General features: G+C 41.5%; 1 protein-coding gene across 2 annotated transcripts in view; it reads right to left on the bottom strand.

Annotated features, from left to right (window-relative positions):
* Positions 1–1,254: 1,254 nt before the first annotated feature.
* pip4k2c (phosphatidylinositol-5-phosphate 4-kinase type 2 gamma) overlaps positions 1,255–16,324 on the bottom strand; it is a 45,274-nt gene continuing 30,204 nt past the window's right edge. For both annotated transcript variants that reach the window (XM_008115065.2, XM_003223623.4), the window contains 4 exons: positions 15,155–15,268; positions 6,293–6,536; positions 5,438–5,541; positions 1,255–3,230 (listed from right to left, as the gene is read on the bottom strand). In XM_008115065.2, coding sequence (XP_008113272.2) covers positions 3,150–3,230; positions 5,438–5,541; positions 6,293–6,536; positions 15,155–15,268 — 543 coding nt within the window. In that variant the 3' untranslated portion in view covers positions 1,255–3,149. The remainder of the gene's footprint in view (positions 3,231–5,437; positions 5,542–6,292; positions 6,537–15,154; positions 15,269–16,324) is intronic.

A 16,324-nucleotide genomic window follows, 5' to 3' on the forward strand; every position in this document is an offset into this window, starting at 1 on the left:
ATCAGATCTCATTAGAGACTCCAGAACTGGTTTTAAGAAGCTCAGCGTTGATGGGCAAGTTATTATTAATTTTACTTACTTGTAGGTACTTCAAGGGGGAAGGACAAATTATGCTTCCCATCCATTATCATCGAAACATCCTTGGAATATGAAGAGTTTTACAAGCACAATACATACTTAGAAGTGTCGCAGTGCTCACTGCTCTCATACTGGCAGTATGAGGTTTCTTGAAAGTTTATCAACAATAGTATAGAGCCATAAAGGGCCCAGTCCCATACTTGTGGATTTAGTTACAGATCCATAGGTACTATTCTGAGCCAATGGCATTTACAGGATTCGATAGGACTGGAACATTAGAAAATGAGTTTCCTGAAGCAGGCATTTTGCATAACATCAAAGCTATTCCCATCCAGTTGAGAACTGCATTGCATATACTAAAATATAGCAGATTCAGGTGATTTTTGGCCCCATGAATTGAAAAGTGTTGTTCAATGATGCTCCTCAAACTTCACAGTGTGGTGGACACTGGATGGCCACCTATGTCAGGGATGCTTTGTGTTTTTCTGCATTGCCAGGGGATGGCCCTTGTGGTCACTTCCAATTCTAGGATTTACCATGAAGAACCAAATAACGGAATGAGTTTTGAATAGTGGCACCATTCATTTCCCTGTCCCTCTGAATAAGTGAAGTGGGCAGAGAATAGGGAACAGTGTTATGTCAGTTCCCTACTCTCTGCCCACTTCACTTATTCACATAGTTACACAAATGAGGCCAAAAACTAGTCTGCATTTACTGTTGAAATTAACCATGGCTAACCATAATTGCTGTAGGCAGCACACCATCATATTTTTGCCTGCTTTCTACAACCTTCCCTCTATTTCAGCTTTGTTTGAAAAGCATAAAATGTGACTTGGAGGCTCCCCCTTGCCTTTTCATACTGGGGCCCCATTTTTAAGGTAAAAGTAAAGGTTTTCACCTGACATTAAGCCTAGTCATGTCCGACTCTGGGGGCTGGTGTGCATCTCCATTTCTAGCCAAAGAGCCGGTGTTGTCTGTAGACACCTCCAAGGTTATGTGGCACTGTTTCCTTCCCGGCGGAATGGTACCTATTGATCTACTCACATTTGCACGTTTTCAGACTGCTAGGTTGCTGAGGGGTACACACTCATTTTCTTCTACTCAAAACACTGGGTTCTTTTTTCCAGAATGCAGGAGTAGCAGGGCCGAAAGACAGCAATTTTTCATACAGGCAACTTCAGGTTCAATAATTTATTTCTATCAATGCAAGATTGAACTGGAAATACACACCATCATGTACAATGAAAACGCTGAGAGGGGCTAGGAAGGAGTGCATGCACATACATACACCTGTTGGGCACAAGAACATTTCCATGGCACTGGGCTGTATTGTCTCAAGAGTCTCAAGAACACAAATGGGACAGACGGGAGAGGACTGATAGTTAGGACAGCATAATGTGACCTACTCTGCTTTAGGCCTAAAGGAAAGGAAAGCCAGCCAAGGGTCTCTTCCTTTAATCAAGAGGACGACTTCCTTGTACCAGACGAGTAAGAAGAACTTCATCTATCTATTTCCTTGTTTGTACTCTGCCTCTCTCTCCAATAAACAATGCAAAGGGATGGTGATCTCTGGGGAGCCCAATGTTGCTGAACTGGTGAAGGCTTGTCCTCTTTCATACATCACACAGTTCCTTAAGCCTATAAAAACTTTCCACTTACCCGAGAGCACCTCTGAACAGCTACTGTCACAAGAGTTGACTTTTCTCATATCATACTGATTTGTTAGTTTGATATAAATACACACGCACGGCAGGACACAGAGAGGAACGCGCGCACACACACACATATCTGAAAATATCCCAGCACTGATCATGGCATTCCCACACCTTCCTGTTCCCAAAAGCTAGCCTAAAAAAGCAGCCTTCCCACCTAAATGTGGAGCAGGACTTTCAAAGTCAGCACAGGCTTTGGAACTGGATAGGCTATCCCTTTGGTGGGTTGGGGCATCCAGAGCCCATTACAGATCCCATCATGAAGTAGTTAGTGGACCCTTGCTATGGAATAAAGCTATGAAATCTGGTCAAGTACCCCATGGAGTGAAGGAAAAATTTTAGTACATGAAATCCGGGTTAAAAAAAATCCGGTTTCTTTCATCTCCCCATTTTCCTGTGCTACAGCAAGCAGAGCAGTGACAAATTCTGTGTCAGAAACTCTGAGGAAACTGTCTCAAAAGGACAATCCCCAAATTCCTATTGGCAGCCTCGAGGTAGTTTCCAGTCCCTGCAGTATTTTTCATCTGTCATCTGAGGAATAGAGGCAAAGTGCCATAGGAAGGCTGAAAGCAGTGGGTGTGGGAGAGGTTCTGTTATAACGGAGCAGAATGTGGGCAACAGGGTTTGAAGAGTCTGTGGTACCGAATTAGAGCCAGACTGCATTGTTAGGCTCCAAAGGTGCTCATAAATAACATGGGTTCTGCTTGCTAGAAGGGACCAAACCCTCTCCCAAATGGTGGAAGAGCCCAGCACAATCATGTAGCTAGGGAGGTAAAGAATCGACAGAGGGGGTTTGAAGCACATACACAGTACCGCTGGGTATCACAGGGATAAATCTGACCCTAGGTCAGATACCTTCATAATAAATGGACTGCGTTAGCAAGGAAGATACTGCTCTTCTTCCAAGGCACAGGACTAAATTCTTATTGCATATTATTCTGTCTAGGAATAAAGATACCGTTTCATTCTCTATGCGAGTTGAGATACTGCCCTGACTAGAGGAACCAACTGAGTGTCCTGCTAGGACAGTAAGGGGTGGAGGTGGTTGGTATTGGGAAGAATATTCAGAGCCAACCTTCTTTCTCCTGCTTCTGAGAAGGAGCCAGAAAAGCTTCCCCCAAAAGCAGCCATCCAACAGCTTCTTTGGTGCTTTGGCCGTATTCCTTTTACAGAAGATCAAAATTAAGGCACTTGATTCAGCAGCCATCCTCCAGACCAGCCACAGTAGCATCCCAACTCTCCTGCTGACCCAAACAGCAGGGGGCAAGCCCTCCCTTGCAGGAGGAGGGAGGAGAACTACAAGGGAATAGGACATCCTTTGAACTTAAGCTTTGGCCATCAAGAAGTTTTGTAAAACAGCTAAGCAAATATATTAGTGACAAAGTCCAGAAAGCGTTTGGCGTATTGCTCTGGATGCACCGTAGAGATCTCTGCACCAGCCTGTAGGAGGAGACAAAAAGTCATTAAGATCCAGAAACCCGCCTCTTTTGTTACTAACTGGGGCTTCGTACAGGGAGAGAACTACTCTCATGCTATGGCAGATCCACTGGTTGCTGGTTCATTTCCAGGCTAAATACGAAGTGCTGGTTGTTACCTATAAAGCCCTAAATGGGTCAGATTCATCTCATTGCATCTCCCCATATAGGTCATCTCATGCACTGCGGTCAGTGGAGGAGGCCCTACTCTCAATTCAACCCCCACCTCAAGTGCGGCTGGTGGGAACGAGAGAGGGGGTCTTTTCTGAGATCGCTCCCCATCTTTGGAACTCCTTCCCTAAAGAAATAAAAATGGCCCCCACCCTTCTCTCCTTTAAAAAACTCTTGAAAATGGACGTATGCACTTTAGTGTATGGAGAGAAGGAGGACTAGGACACTTTAAATGAATGCGACCAGAATGCTGGCTAACTTACTTCTACCTCATGGCTGATATTTTAAGTGAACACCTGTGATAGCCATTTCTAATTATTTTAACTGTTTTTTGGCTATATGTTTTAATATTAACTAATGCTATTAGCGTTATTCTGTTTTACTGGATTATTTTTATTCTGTTTTCAATTTGATGCTTAATTTCTTTGTTGTAAGTTTATTGTTATTGTTGTATATTATTCTGTTGTTTTTGATGTGTTTGTACTTATTTAGGGCATTGAATGTTTGCCTTTTTTGTGTGTAAACCTCCCTGAGTCATTTTGAGGAGAGAGGGCAGTCTAGAAATAATGTGGTGTTGTTGCTGCTGCTGCTGCTGCTGCTACTGCTGTTCTGGTCACTGATTTGGGCACAGGGGTGTCCGAATTAGAGGAGGCAGCTATCTGATCTAGAATCCACTGGGGCTCCCCCTACTCCTGCCCAGTGGATCCAAGGACAGAGTGCTGCCTCCTTGAGTTCAGACACTCACCCAGTGCAAAAGACCAAACTAGAGGTGACGAGAAGTCTTCTTCCAGATTGGTAAAAACATGTGGGGCACATACATTATATTTAAAAAATGAATTAGAACTTCCAGACTTCCTCCCTTAAAAGATCACACTGCAAGATTCCGAGTCCAGGTAAGTGTGGATAAACCTGTGGCCTCTCCCATGCTACAAATTCCTTGTAGATCAGAGGCAGGCAATTGTGGCTCATCACATGTTGTTGAACTACAATCCCATTAGTCAACAGTGAGAGAACATGGGAGCTGTAGCCAAAAAAACACAGAGGGCATTCCTCATATGTAGAGAAAATTACTAAGGATGTATAAATTGAAATGAGTCATGCAACAGACATACTGGTCTGAAGAAAAGCCTTGACTGACCGTTTTGCTCAGAAACATGTGTTCTCTAACTTAGGTATGTCTGAGAAGTGTTCTCTAGCATTATAGGACAATTCTGCCCAGCCCTACATTCATTTTATATACTCCTTCACAGCGAACGTCCCTTTGTGGCTACAGAACACTAGAAAGCTCCAACTCACTGATGGTAGTGAAAATGTTTCAAATAAGTTATTTAAGGGAATTAGTTTTTTTTCTGGTGGGTTTCATTTCCTGCAACTAAGGCTCCCTTTCTTCCCCACCCTTACTCTACTGTTTTTGGTCCCTAGGTTGTGGCTACAACCATCCCCATTTATACTATATGTCCTGAAACTCTTCATGTATGTATTTTCTTCAGGACAAAGCACTGGGGATTTTCCAGATTCCTAGCTGGCAGCACCCATTAGGCATGAGCCATACATGATCATTATCCATCTTCACTTTAAGCTGGTTAAGACTGGTGGGAGTTTCAGTCAAGCAATATCTGGAGAGCCACACATTCCCAACCTCTTTTCCCTATAAGGTCTCATATCTTGCGCTCTCATGATCAGAACGGGGTCTGCAGTCTTCCTGCCCAACAATAAACTAGAAAGCTGCAGGAAGATGGAGAGAGAGAGAAGCTCAAGGCCACTGTTACATGTTCCTTATTTAGGCCAAACACACGTATCTGTCTAGCCAGCAAGGAGCCATTCACCTATACCAATGGTCTGCAAATGCGCACGATAAAATGGAACGGATTTGTCTGAGCAGAAGGGAAAGGTACAAAAGACATTATTATAGGCAGAGGGAGGCATAGTCTAGAAGCCAGAAATCTCAGGATGAACAATTTCTAAGCGGCCATTATAAAAGATGGTGCAGGCCAAACTCACCCCATGCTTGACTGTCTTGGCTGCATGGGCAGCCTTCTTCTTGGCATCGTACTGTGTGAGGATGTCAATCAAGCCCATGAAATAAACCTCCTTTTGTGGGCTATCTGAAATAGTAAAAAGAGAGTCAGTGGAGGACATGAGTAATTCTGTTTTTGGTACCAACATGTACAGGCTGTTCCCTCACTGAGTCCCACAAGGATTGCTATTGTTGTGTGCCTTCATAAGATGTTCCCAACTTATGACAACAGTAGAACCTATATTTCTAAAGAGACAAATATGGAAACTCATTTACAGCGGTCCAAGTTAAAACCTGTTTGAAACCCCAGGTTCCACTAGACCTTTGAAGGAAAAATAACAGCAAAGGTGGGATCCAAATGTTGCTCCATTCTGTGCCAAATAACCAGTTTACATTGCAACCCTGCCAATGTGTACATACACAAAAAGACAGCTGTCTAGCTAAACACCTTCTCTGATTTCTGATATTGTCCTTCCCAGCAAACTGCACTCAATCTACAATAGGCCTGTGTGAACAGACAGGAGGTCTGAGGTTTGCCCAAACTGTAAAGAGAATAGAAAAATAATAATACACTATCTGGGATCAATTGAATAAAGGTTTTGATTAGAAACCCTCCAATTTCCTATCATTGACTATAGTGGGTGAGGATGCGGGGCACTGTAGACAAAAGGTTTCACACTCTCTTTCCACATCATAGTGGGTTCCAGCCCATGGAAGCCTGCACTACAATTGATGAGTTTAGTAAAGTGCCACATGGCTCCTCACAGTTTTTGCTGTTGCAAATAAACACAGCTATGCCTCTGGAAATTTCTTGGCAAAGCTTCCTTCTTTCAACTTACTTTCAGCACTTTTGATGGCATATACATCAATATAGGGGTCAAAGTCTCCAGGTCCCAGGGGTTTGTGGGAATTCAAATAGCTGCCAATGCCCTCTGGGGATGTGCCGTAGGAACCCACAGATGCCACAGGGTCACTTTCTCCATCTTCCTCTTTCACTTCCTCTTCATCTTCTTGCTCAGCTCGTTGCACATCATGGATCCCTAGTAGTAGGCTATAGCCCATAATTTTCAGTTGGACTAGGAACTGAACATAAGAACACAATTATCAGTTGGCTGGGAACTTGCTTCCTGATTATTACTAGTAGCTAAATCCCCTTTCCCTTCATACAAAACAAAAGCAAATTACTTATTTACTTGCTTTACTTGTCTTCTCACTCTACAGGAAGCATGGAGGCAACCATATTATGTTACTACATTTTTATACTAACTTTTATTTCCAGTTAAAAGGATCCGCATTCTAACATCCCAATAACTTAAAAGAATACAGGTAGAAGAGCTCACTTCAATGAAGTCTGGCCATATTTGTGGTGAAATCACAATAGTTTTATTCATGGTCAGGTAAGACACCCACATTGGAAAAAAGATATTCAGATTCAGACTTAGTCACATTTTGAGTAGGCCCACTCAACTCAATGGATTTAATCTACGCATTACTAATGTAAGACATTGTGTTCAATATGAGTATTATATGACTAAATCTGATCCAGCCCAAAGCCAAAAAAGTGTCTTCAACAGGACTTATTCCCTCTGCCCCCCTTTTGATAAACAGTAAGCTGCAGTGTTGGGAAAAATATACATGCCCTATACTTAGACTTTGCATCACATTCATATCTATGTGAGTCAGTGGTGTAAAAGAACATCTAAAGCACTCCCAATTTTGGAAACACAGTCTCCCAAATACATGAATATGCCCCAAAGTCATGCCCACCACTTCCTGAATGTATGGGGGCACTTCGCTCATGCCAAGTGGTGCTATTTCAGTGACTTAAAGGATAAAAAGTCAGTTAGCCTTGATCCGAAGTAAGTTCCACTGATAGACTATTTCAATTTTAAACTAAATTCAGGAAAAAAAAATTAAGTTGTACTAATTAATAGATGGGGAACCCAAGGCTGCCCAGATGCTGTTCTACAACTCTCACTGTCCCTTACAGTTCTCGAGGCTGCCATTGGCTGATAGGAGCAGCAAACTAATACCACCTGAATATCTTCTCCGATCCCACTTTCATGACTCAACAAAGGCTATGCAGGAAGAATTCTGATTCTATTCTCTGGAATCCATTTTTGCATTTAGCCATTACCCAGAGTCTGAAGTTAATCAGATTAACTCTTACTCTGGACTGTGAAGCAGTTCTTTCCCACACATAGCACTGAATGAAGTAGAGGATTCAAGTGGCTGTATTGGGGGAACATGTCAAACTAAACACACCTATCTCTCTACTTGGGAAAGCTTTAATATATCAAATATCCACCTCTTAAATGCTGTATTGGACTGACAATGTGACATGGCCTAATGAAAATGGAATTTTTTTGGGATTTTGTAGAACATGTTTTACGAATAACCTCAGTGGTCTGAGGTTAGTGAACTTTTTAATGGTATATGTTGTAAGTTATTAATTTATTGTATATGATTTAGGTGTTTATTGTGTAAGAAGTAAACCAAGAATACAGTTATAATGTACAGTAGAGTCTCACTTATCCAACATAAACGGGCCGGCAGAACGTTAGATAAGCGAAAATGTTGGATAATAAGGAGGGATTAAGGAAAAGCTTATTAAACCTCAAATTATGTTATGATTTTACAAATTAAGCACCAAAACATCATGTTTTACAACAAATTGGCAGAAATAGCAGTTCAATACACAGTAACATTATGTAGTAATTACCGTATTTACAAATTTTGCATCAAAACATTGCAAGGTATTGAAAACATTGACTACAAAAACATTGCTACTAAAAGGCAGACTGTGTTGGATAATACAGAACGTTGGCTAAGCGAAGGTTGGATAAGTGAGACTCTACTGCATTTAAAAAAAACACAAGGCAAGCTAAAAATTTGGCATTATGCTAAATTTTCTTTGACCAGAAGTTGGCCACTTGGGAGTGCCTCTGGTGTCACTGGTGCATGTGGCAGGGCTCAGATCGCAATGTAGTAGGTGGTCTGTGGTTTGCTCTTCTCCACACTCGCATGCTGTGGACTCCACTTTGTAGCCCCATTTCCTAAGATTGGCTCTGCATCTCGTGGTGTCAGAGTGCAGTCTGTTCAGCGCCTTCCAAGACGCACAGCCTCCTGTGTGCCCAGGAGGGAGTTTCTCATCCAGTATCAGCCACGGATTAAGGTTCCGGGTTTTATCCTGCCACTTCTGTACTCATGTTTAGGTAACTGGATATCTGTGTTAGTTGTTTTATGATGTCTATTGGATTGTGCTTTTTTATGTAATTTCTGTTTTATAACCACTACACTATACGCCGCTTTGAATTTCACCCATGGGAGAAAAGCTGGATAAAAATGAATAATAATAATAATAATAATAATAATACTGTACTATATAATCACAGAGACCTAAGTGTGATGAAATGGTTCGAGCACTGGACTATGACTCTGGAGAGTACGGTTTGAATCCTCACTTGGCCATGAAAACCAATGGGTGACCTTGGGCAAGTCACTATCTCTCAACCCCAGAGGTAGACAATGACAAACGTCTTCCAAACAAATCTGTAATAGGTTCTCCCTAGGGTTGCCACAAATCACGAAGGACTTAAAGGTACACAATAAGGGGAATTTTAGAAATATAACAGCACATCTCCCCTTGCTGACTGAAGTGATAAAATTGGAAATGCCACCAACTCATTCTGCATGACATTCTGCACAGGAATAGAAGAAAGAGAAAACAGTGACTCCTTTTCTCAAGTGCTCTATATTACTTATGAAGAATCATAGAATCATAGAATAGTAGAGTTGGAAGAGACCTCATGGGCCATCCAGTCCAACCCCCTGCCAAGAAGCAGGAAATCGCATTCAAAGCACCCCCGACAGATGGCCATCCAGCCTCTGTTTAAAAGCCTCCAAAGAAGGAGCCTCCACCACAGTCCGGGGGAGAGAGTTCCACTGCCGAACAGCTCTCATAGTGAGGAAGTTATTCCTGATGTTCAGGTGGAATCTCCTTTCCTGTAGTTTGAAGCCATTGTTCCATGTCCTAGTCTGCAGGGCAGCAGAAAACAAGCTTGCTCCCTCCTCCCTATGACTTCCCTTCACGTATTTGTACATGGCTATCATGTCTCCTCTCAGCCTTCTCTTTTGCAGGCTAAACATGCCCAATTCTTTAAGCCGCTCCTCATAGGGCTTGTTCTCCAGACCTTTGATCATTTTAGTTGCCCGCCTCTGGACACATTCCAGCTTGTCAACATCTCCCTTCAACTGCGGTGCCTAGAATTGGACGTAGTATTCCAGGTGTGGTCTGACCAAGGCAGAATAGAGGGGTAGCATGACTTCCCTGGATCTAGATGCTATAACCCTATTGATGTAGGCCAAAATCCCGTTGGCTTTCTTAGCAGCCGCATCACATTGTTGGCTCATGTTTAACTTGTTGTCCACAAGGACTCCAAGATCTTTTTCACACGTACTGCTATTGAGCCAGTACGTGTGAGATATGCACATCTCTCAAGTTTTTAGGTTAGAAATAGAAACTCCAAAATGCACGTTCACTATTTCCAAACAGAGATGTGCCGTCATTCATTTTAAGGATTTATTATGGGCTAGTTAACCAATTAACAAAGAATATAAGGATAGATTACACACAGGTGTGCAGCTAGAGTAGCCATGCTAAAATATGAAATGATCTTCTGAGTGGAAATGTATCCAATGACTGTGACGGCAAGAACTTGAGGGCAGTATTTACCCTGGTTTCATCAAGAATGAATCACACAGCCTTCTTGCCTTTTCAAGTTTTAATCAGAAAGTGGCATTTGCTGGGAGTGGAGGTGTGTGTAGGGGGAAACCACCCCCTCGTGGCAGCTTGTCCCCATGATTAATTGCATTGGCTGTTCAAAGCTGTGTACCCTTGTTTCTACCTGGAAAGCCTCCAGCTTTAACTCCCAGGCATGGGTTCTTGTTCTGATTCCGCTTACGTGGCTGGAGAACCTTTCATAATCAAGCACTTTCTTCCTCTTCCTGGGGAATCTGGCAAACCCATTCTGACCATTCTAGCATCACAAAATCATGCAAAGGTGGCACAACTGGCATCAAAAGCTGGAAAGGCACCCCAAGCCCAGATACAGGAATGATATATCTGGACAGCTTTACTTGAGCATGTAAACTGATGTCCATTTAAATGCCTCATCTTGCTTTACACAGGTCTAATAGTACATATACTACTCTCATTCTTACTAGCAGCAAAGTGAAATCCACCTTTTTTTTTACTCATCAGGTGCTTTGCATTATAACTTCCATTAGCACTGACTGTTGGCCAAACTGCATGGGGCTGAGTGGAGTTGTAGTCCAAAATGCAAAGTGAGCTCTGAGTGTCTCAACCTGTCCTACTGCCTCATCACACTACAGCATGAATCCACTTTAAATCCGGTTTCTGCCTCCTGCAGAATTCTGGGATTTGTAATCTAGTAAGGCTCAGGATCTGTCTGGCTGAGCTGTTTAAAGGCCCCTCCCTAAAGTGGATTGAAAGTGGATTGTAGCTCTAGTGTGATAAGGTCCTTAGAAAAGTTGTAGTTTTCCTCCATCTCAAAAGCATGGAAGGAGAAAGGACTCCTCCCCACAGAAGTAAAAAACATTAAGTACTAAGAAATAATATTTGACATTTAGGCAATGTGTTTCAGTGTTCAGAACAGCCTGAATAATTATCTCTGCAATTCTTTGAGGCCCACCACATATTAAGTTAGTGTTCTCTCGATATTACAGAAACCAGAAAGAGATGCTAAAGAACACCAAGAGATTTTGAAGCAAGAACTCACGATTCTAGCCGGGAAATAACAGTAACTCTTGTAGAAGAGTTCTTAAACATTTTGAAGAAGAGCCAGGGAAAAACAGGTTGGTCCTAAGTATCAATTTCACTGAGCAATCTTGGGCCTCTCTCTTGTCCATTCACACCCATTTTTATATCATGGACAGTTTTATCTTACGTGTTTGTTGTGAGGGTAAAATCAAAGAAAGAAAAAGAATATGTGCCATACTCTAAGCTTTTACAGGGGAAGAACAATATAAATTTCCCTTTGTAAATAAAGACAAAGCTTAGAACTGGTAGAGCACAATGTTTAAATATGTTAGATAAATCTGAGTTTAAAACTTCACAGTTAGCAGAGATGCTCCACTAATATTTTTAGCTCGATCTACCTTGCAGGTGCATTAAAAACAGGGAGAAGACTATGTGTACTCTCTGTACTATCTAGATCTCCTTGGAGGAAGATGCAAGATATAAATACATAAAATAAATAAATAATGAGCATGCCATTATGAAAGTAGGTTATTACTGCCACCCATGATCACTGGACTAAAAGGAGGCCGAAAGAGCATTTAGGCACATTTGTGGCTGAAATAAGATGTGGATTGGATTTTCACACAGTCTCTGTTACTTCCTTTTCTGAGGAGCAAAGGGGAATTCAGAGGCAACCACATCTTTTATGGTTCAGAATAAAGCGAGAAAAAGAGAGAAAGAAAGAATGCAGAAACGGGACACCAAAAAAAAGCACACCCCTTTCTCAGTCCATAAAGAAAAATCCAACACTGTTTAGTTAATGTGAATGCAATCAAAGCAGGTGTGTTTACACTGAGAGTTATCAGAAAGATATGCATCAACTAAGGATTTTGGACCTCATGTTTTTAAGGGCTGTCACCATGTAGCTTTCATTCTGCACTGAGTTGCTCTCAATTCTGAAAAAACCTACCCACCCCACTTTCCATCAGCTTCCTTGAGTCACAGCAACATTAGTGAGATTTGCAGAGACACATAAGATATCAACACCTGGAGTATTTGGGAAGAGATTTAGCTGATGAAGAGGAAAGGACTGCATGGCTTATTGGGTTAGCAATCAGACCGCCAGCATCTGCAGCCATCCCTTCCCCCCATCATCACATGCTATTAACAGTCATTAAGGCTAATAGGGTGAATCTTGCACTGAAGAAGCATTTTCAATTCTGCAGATTCTGTCCCAAAGGAAATATAAGAGCTGATGAGATACTGACTCTGAACATTTTTCTAGGCTGAGAAGCAAACTTCTGTTCTTGTCTCATTGTGGCAAATACAGTGGGCTGGGTTTTCTATCAATTTTCTTTTTCAAGCTTCTACTCCCAATTTGTGCTTTGAACAGAAAAGTTACAACTGCAACCTTAACTAGAAGCTGAAAACAAAAAGTAAAAAATAGGGGTGAATGCAAAGGGGTCTCTGAACATAGAAGTTGGTAAGAACTTAATTCCCATGGGATGAGCTCAGCCTCCCCCTCCCCACTTTTGCCCTGCAAACAAATGTTCTAACTACTGATTCAAATCCTCATTTAATCTTCATTTCTGCCTCTCCCCTCATGCTTCAGATGCACCATCTACTGTTTCTATCATTGAAAGCACTATGTGTATACTGATGCAATTACAAGTTCACTTGTGACCTGAAAAGGTTTTGTTTTGTTTTTAAAGACAAAATTATGTTGTTGTTGAAAAACTACTGCACTGAGGGAGATATATAGTTTTTGGGTTGACATAGATGCCAACCAAAGAGCATTGTAAACTCAGATGAAATCATGCTACAAAATGACCTCCCTCAAATTCAATCCTGGAAAGAAAATATTTTTTGTCTCAAATGATGTATACCTGGGCCAACTCTAATAGGAGCAGTCTCATAACAGGAGACACGTTATATAACATATGCAGGTGGCCAAAGCCTTCAAGAACATTCGAAGCACTGAGAAACTTCCAGAAACAAGAGCACACCACCAGTTCTAGAGGGCTTTTACAAGCAAGTCCCTTTTCTCCCCTTTGCATCAGGAATTTGGACAGCTTTCGAGGAAAGACACTAACGAAGTGGGAGATGTAGAGCATCCTCAGGTGCTCTGTGCAAAATAAGATACTGGCAACTTTTTTGGTTGGGGGGGGGGGGGGGCTGTGGACCCCTTGCTAGCCCAGGGCCTATCAGCAAAAGGTCATGCATATCACTTTCTAGACTTAGCACCAAAAAGCCTGCATTTCATTGGTCCAAATCCAATCAACAGCTCATGGATTACCAACTCTAATGTAGTTCTTTCCGCCCGTCAAAAGGCTAAAATAGCTATCTTTTATACTTCTCCAATGCACCTTTCAATAGAGTCTGACTTTCCCTTGCCTCTTCCCCCTCCACCCCAGAAGCCATGCTCACTGATACAGTAACAACTGAACTATGATATATGATTTCATTCTGTCAAAAGAAACTTCCAGCATGGTTCCGTGAATTATGATTTCAAAGAACAAGACCATAAACTAAGTAAAGATTTATGATATACTGGGACTACTTTGAATGAGGACGGAATATTGTACTCAAGCAACCAACAACTAAATAAAATCAAGGAAGTAATATTTTAAATAAAAATTCAAATAATATGTTTTATAACACTGCAAAATCTGTGTTTATAAGACAGTAAAATTGTGTTACCTTAAGCTAAGTTTGTCTTTGTCTTAATATGTTTTTAATTACTGTATTTCAATAATAATATCATGTCAATACAGAGTTTATAATATTATACAATATGGGGTATAGTATTAGGCATATATTTAATAGTAACTCTCAAACAAGCATCAACTTTATTTATCTGGTTTTTACCAATGCTCAACAGTATAGGCAATATAATTATACTGTACTTGATGTGCCTATATTGTTCTTGCTGTAGAAAATAAATAACAAAAAACCCCTAAATAAAGCCATTCCAATGCCACCCTGAAGAAGCTGATGGGAGGAATCATTGTCTCAAGGGCCAAACTGTGGATATGAAGGAAACAAGCAGAAAACTAAATCAGACATGAAAGGCAGGATTAGGTATGTGGAAAAAAGCAGGTATCTCAATATGAAGCTGCTGTTTTGCAGCACCTCTCTTTCTTGAGCCAATGAGATAACAGAGTATGGTCATTATGGAGCCCATAAACACAATAATGTTAATTACCAGAGGTGGAATATAGACAGAAGAAAAAGCTGTTCTTCCTAAAAGTCCCAGTATCTCCTCATATTATCCCAGTACTTCAAAAATGAGTTGCATTGCTGTTCCCATACCAAAAGCATAATATGACTGGGGAGGGGGGAGCTGCCATGGAGAAAGGAATGGCAGGACCTGGATTTTTAATCTTGTCAGTGGATATCTACATGCAGTTCCTAGGAATATAAAAATGGGTAGTTACCCAGTACCCAGTACTACAATGGGTAGTTGGGCTCGGGCTGTGGCGCAGGCTGGAGAGCAGCTGCAATGAATCACTGCAATGAATCACTCTGACCAGGAGGTCATGAGTTTGAGGCCCGTCTATGTTTGTCTTGTCTTTGTTCTATGTTAAAAGGCATTGAATGTGATCCGCTCTGAGTCCCCTTTGGGGTGAGAAGGGCGGAATATAAATGCTGTAAATAAATAAATACTATCACAGAAAATCCCTTGAAGTTATTTTAATAGCTCCCCAAGGCGCTGAACCTAATGGCCCCTAGAGTTCCCATGATTAAGTGGTAAAGCCCACTAATATTCTTCTGACTGGGGATGGGAATAGTCAATTCATTGTTTTAAAAAAGATCCTGTTCAAAAGTAAAAATAGCCCCAACAAAATCTTTTAGGACCCATTACTCATTAGATATCCATCCTTGCTAATGAACTACGTACTATGCTACCGTTAAGCATAGGCACAGATATCCACAGTACCTCTACATCTCGCTTTAGTTTCTCCATGAAGTCCTTCTTGGCCTCTTCACTGATGTATACTTTCTGGTTCATGTTTAGAAAGTCAATGTCTTTCAGGGTTGGCAGCTCCTTGCCCTGGAAAAGAGTGACCACATAATTTTGCATGATACGAGCCACAAGAAGTGAGTGAAACATATCCTTACCAAATTCAGACTCCAGAAGCAGCAAGGGTGAAAGTAGCAAGACAGTTAAAAAAACATGCTAAGTTTCAATGTATGTATGTAGCTGTATGTATTTTTAATTTTTCTTTCATTATCTAAGCTGCCTGGAGAATTTGTAAATCACTGGGAGCTCACAGCAATGTAGTATGTCAAATCCCAAAACACTGTTCTTTTCTTACGGGGAACAGAGAGGTAATTAAAGAGTTTCAGTTGGCCCTCCATACCCATGGATTCTGCATTCACACATTCAACCATCCATTGGCTTTAAAATATTTTTAAAATATCCATTTTTTTTCGTGTCAGGAGCAACTTGAGTCGCTTCTGGAGTGAGAGAATTGGCTGTCTGCAAGGACGTTACCCAGGGGACGCCCGGATGTTTTGATGTTTTTACCATCCTTGTGGGAGGCTTCTCTCATGTCCCCGCATGGAGCTGATAGAGGGAGCTCATCAGCACTCTCCCCGGATGGGATTTGAACCTGGCAGCTTTCAGGTCAGCAACCCACCCTTCAAGTCATGAGGCTTTAGTCCACTACGCCATCGGGGGCTCCAAAAAATATCCAATAAAAACAAAACTTGATTTTGACATTTTATATAAGGAACATCATTTTACTATGCCACTACACAGATATAATAAGGATTGAGCAACCAGAGATGGGAAGTCTTGGAACCAAACCCCAGCAAATACCAAGGACCAGCTATATTCCTGAACTGCCCGGCTAGATGAGAATTTTCAATGTCTTTCACAGTCTCTTTTGAGAGTATCTCAGAAGATTGTCAGTTAAATTCTGTGTCCAGTGTTGCATTTTTCTATGTTCCTATGGAATCACTGTATACAGACATGTATATGGAATAAAGCCTCCACCCTTCTTAAGAACAGGAAGCCTTATGCTAGCCAGAACTTGGGAAAGTTTCTTTTTTTGGGCTACAACTCCAGAGTCCCCCAGCCTGCATGGTGGATGTGGAGGCTGGT

Source organism: Anolis carolinensis, chromosome 2 (genome assembly GCF_035594765.1).
Source record: "Anolis carolinensis isolate JA03-04 chromosome 2, rAnoCar3.1.pri, whole genome shotgun sequence".
NCBI classification, from domain to species: domain Eukaryota; kingdom Metazoa; phylum Chordata; class Lepidosauria; order Squamata; family Dactyloidae; genus Anolis; species Anolis carolinensis.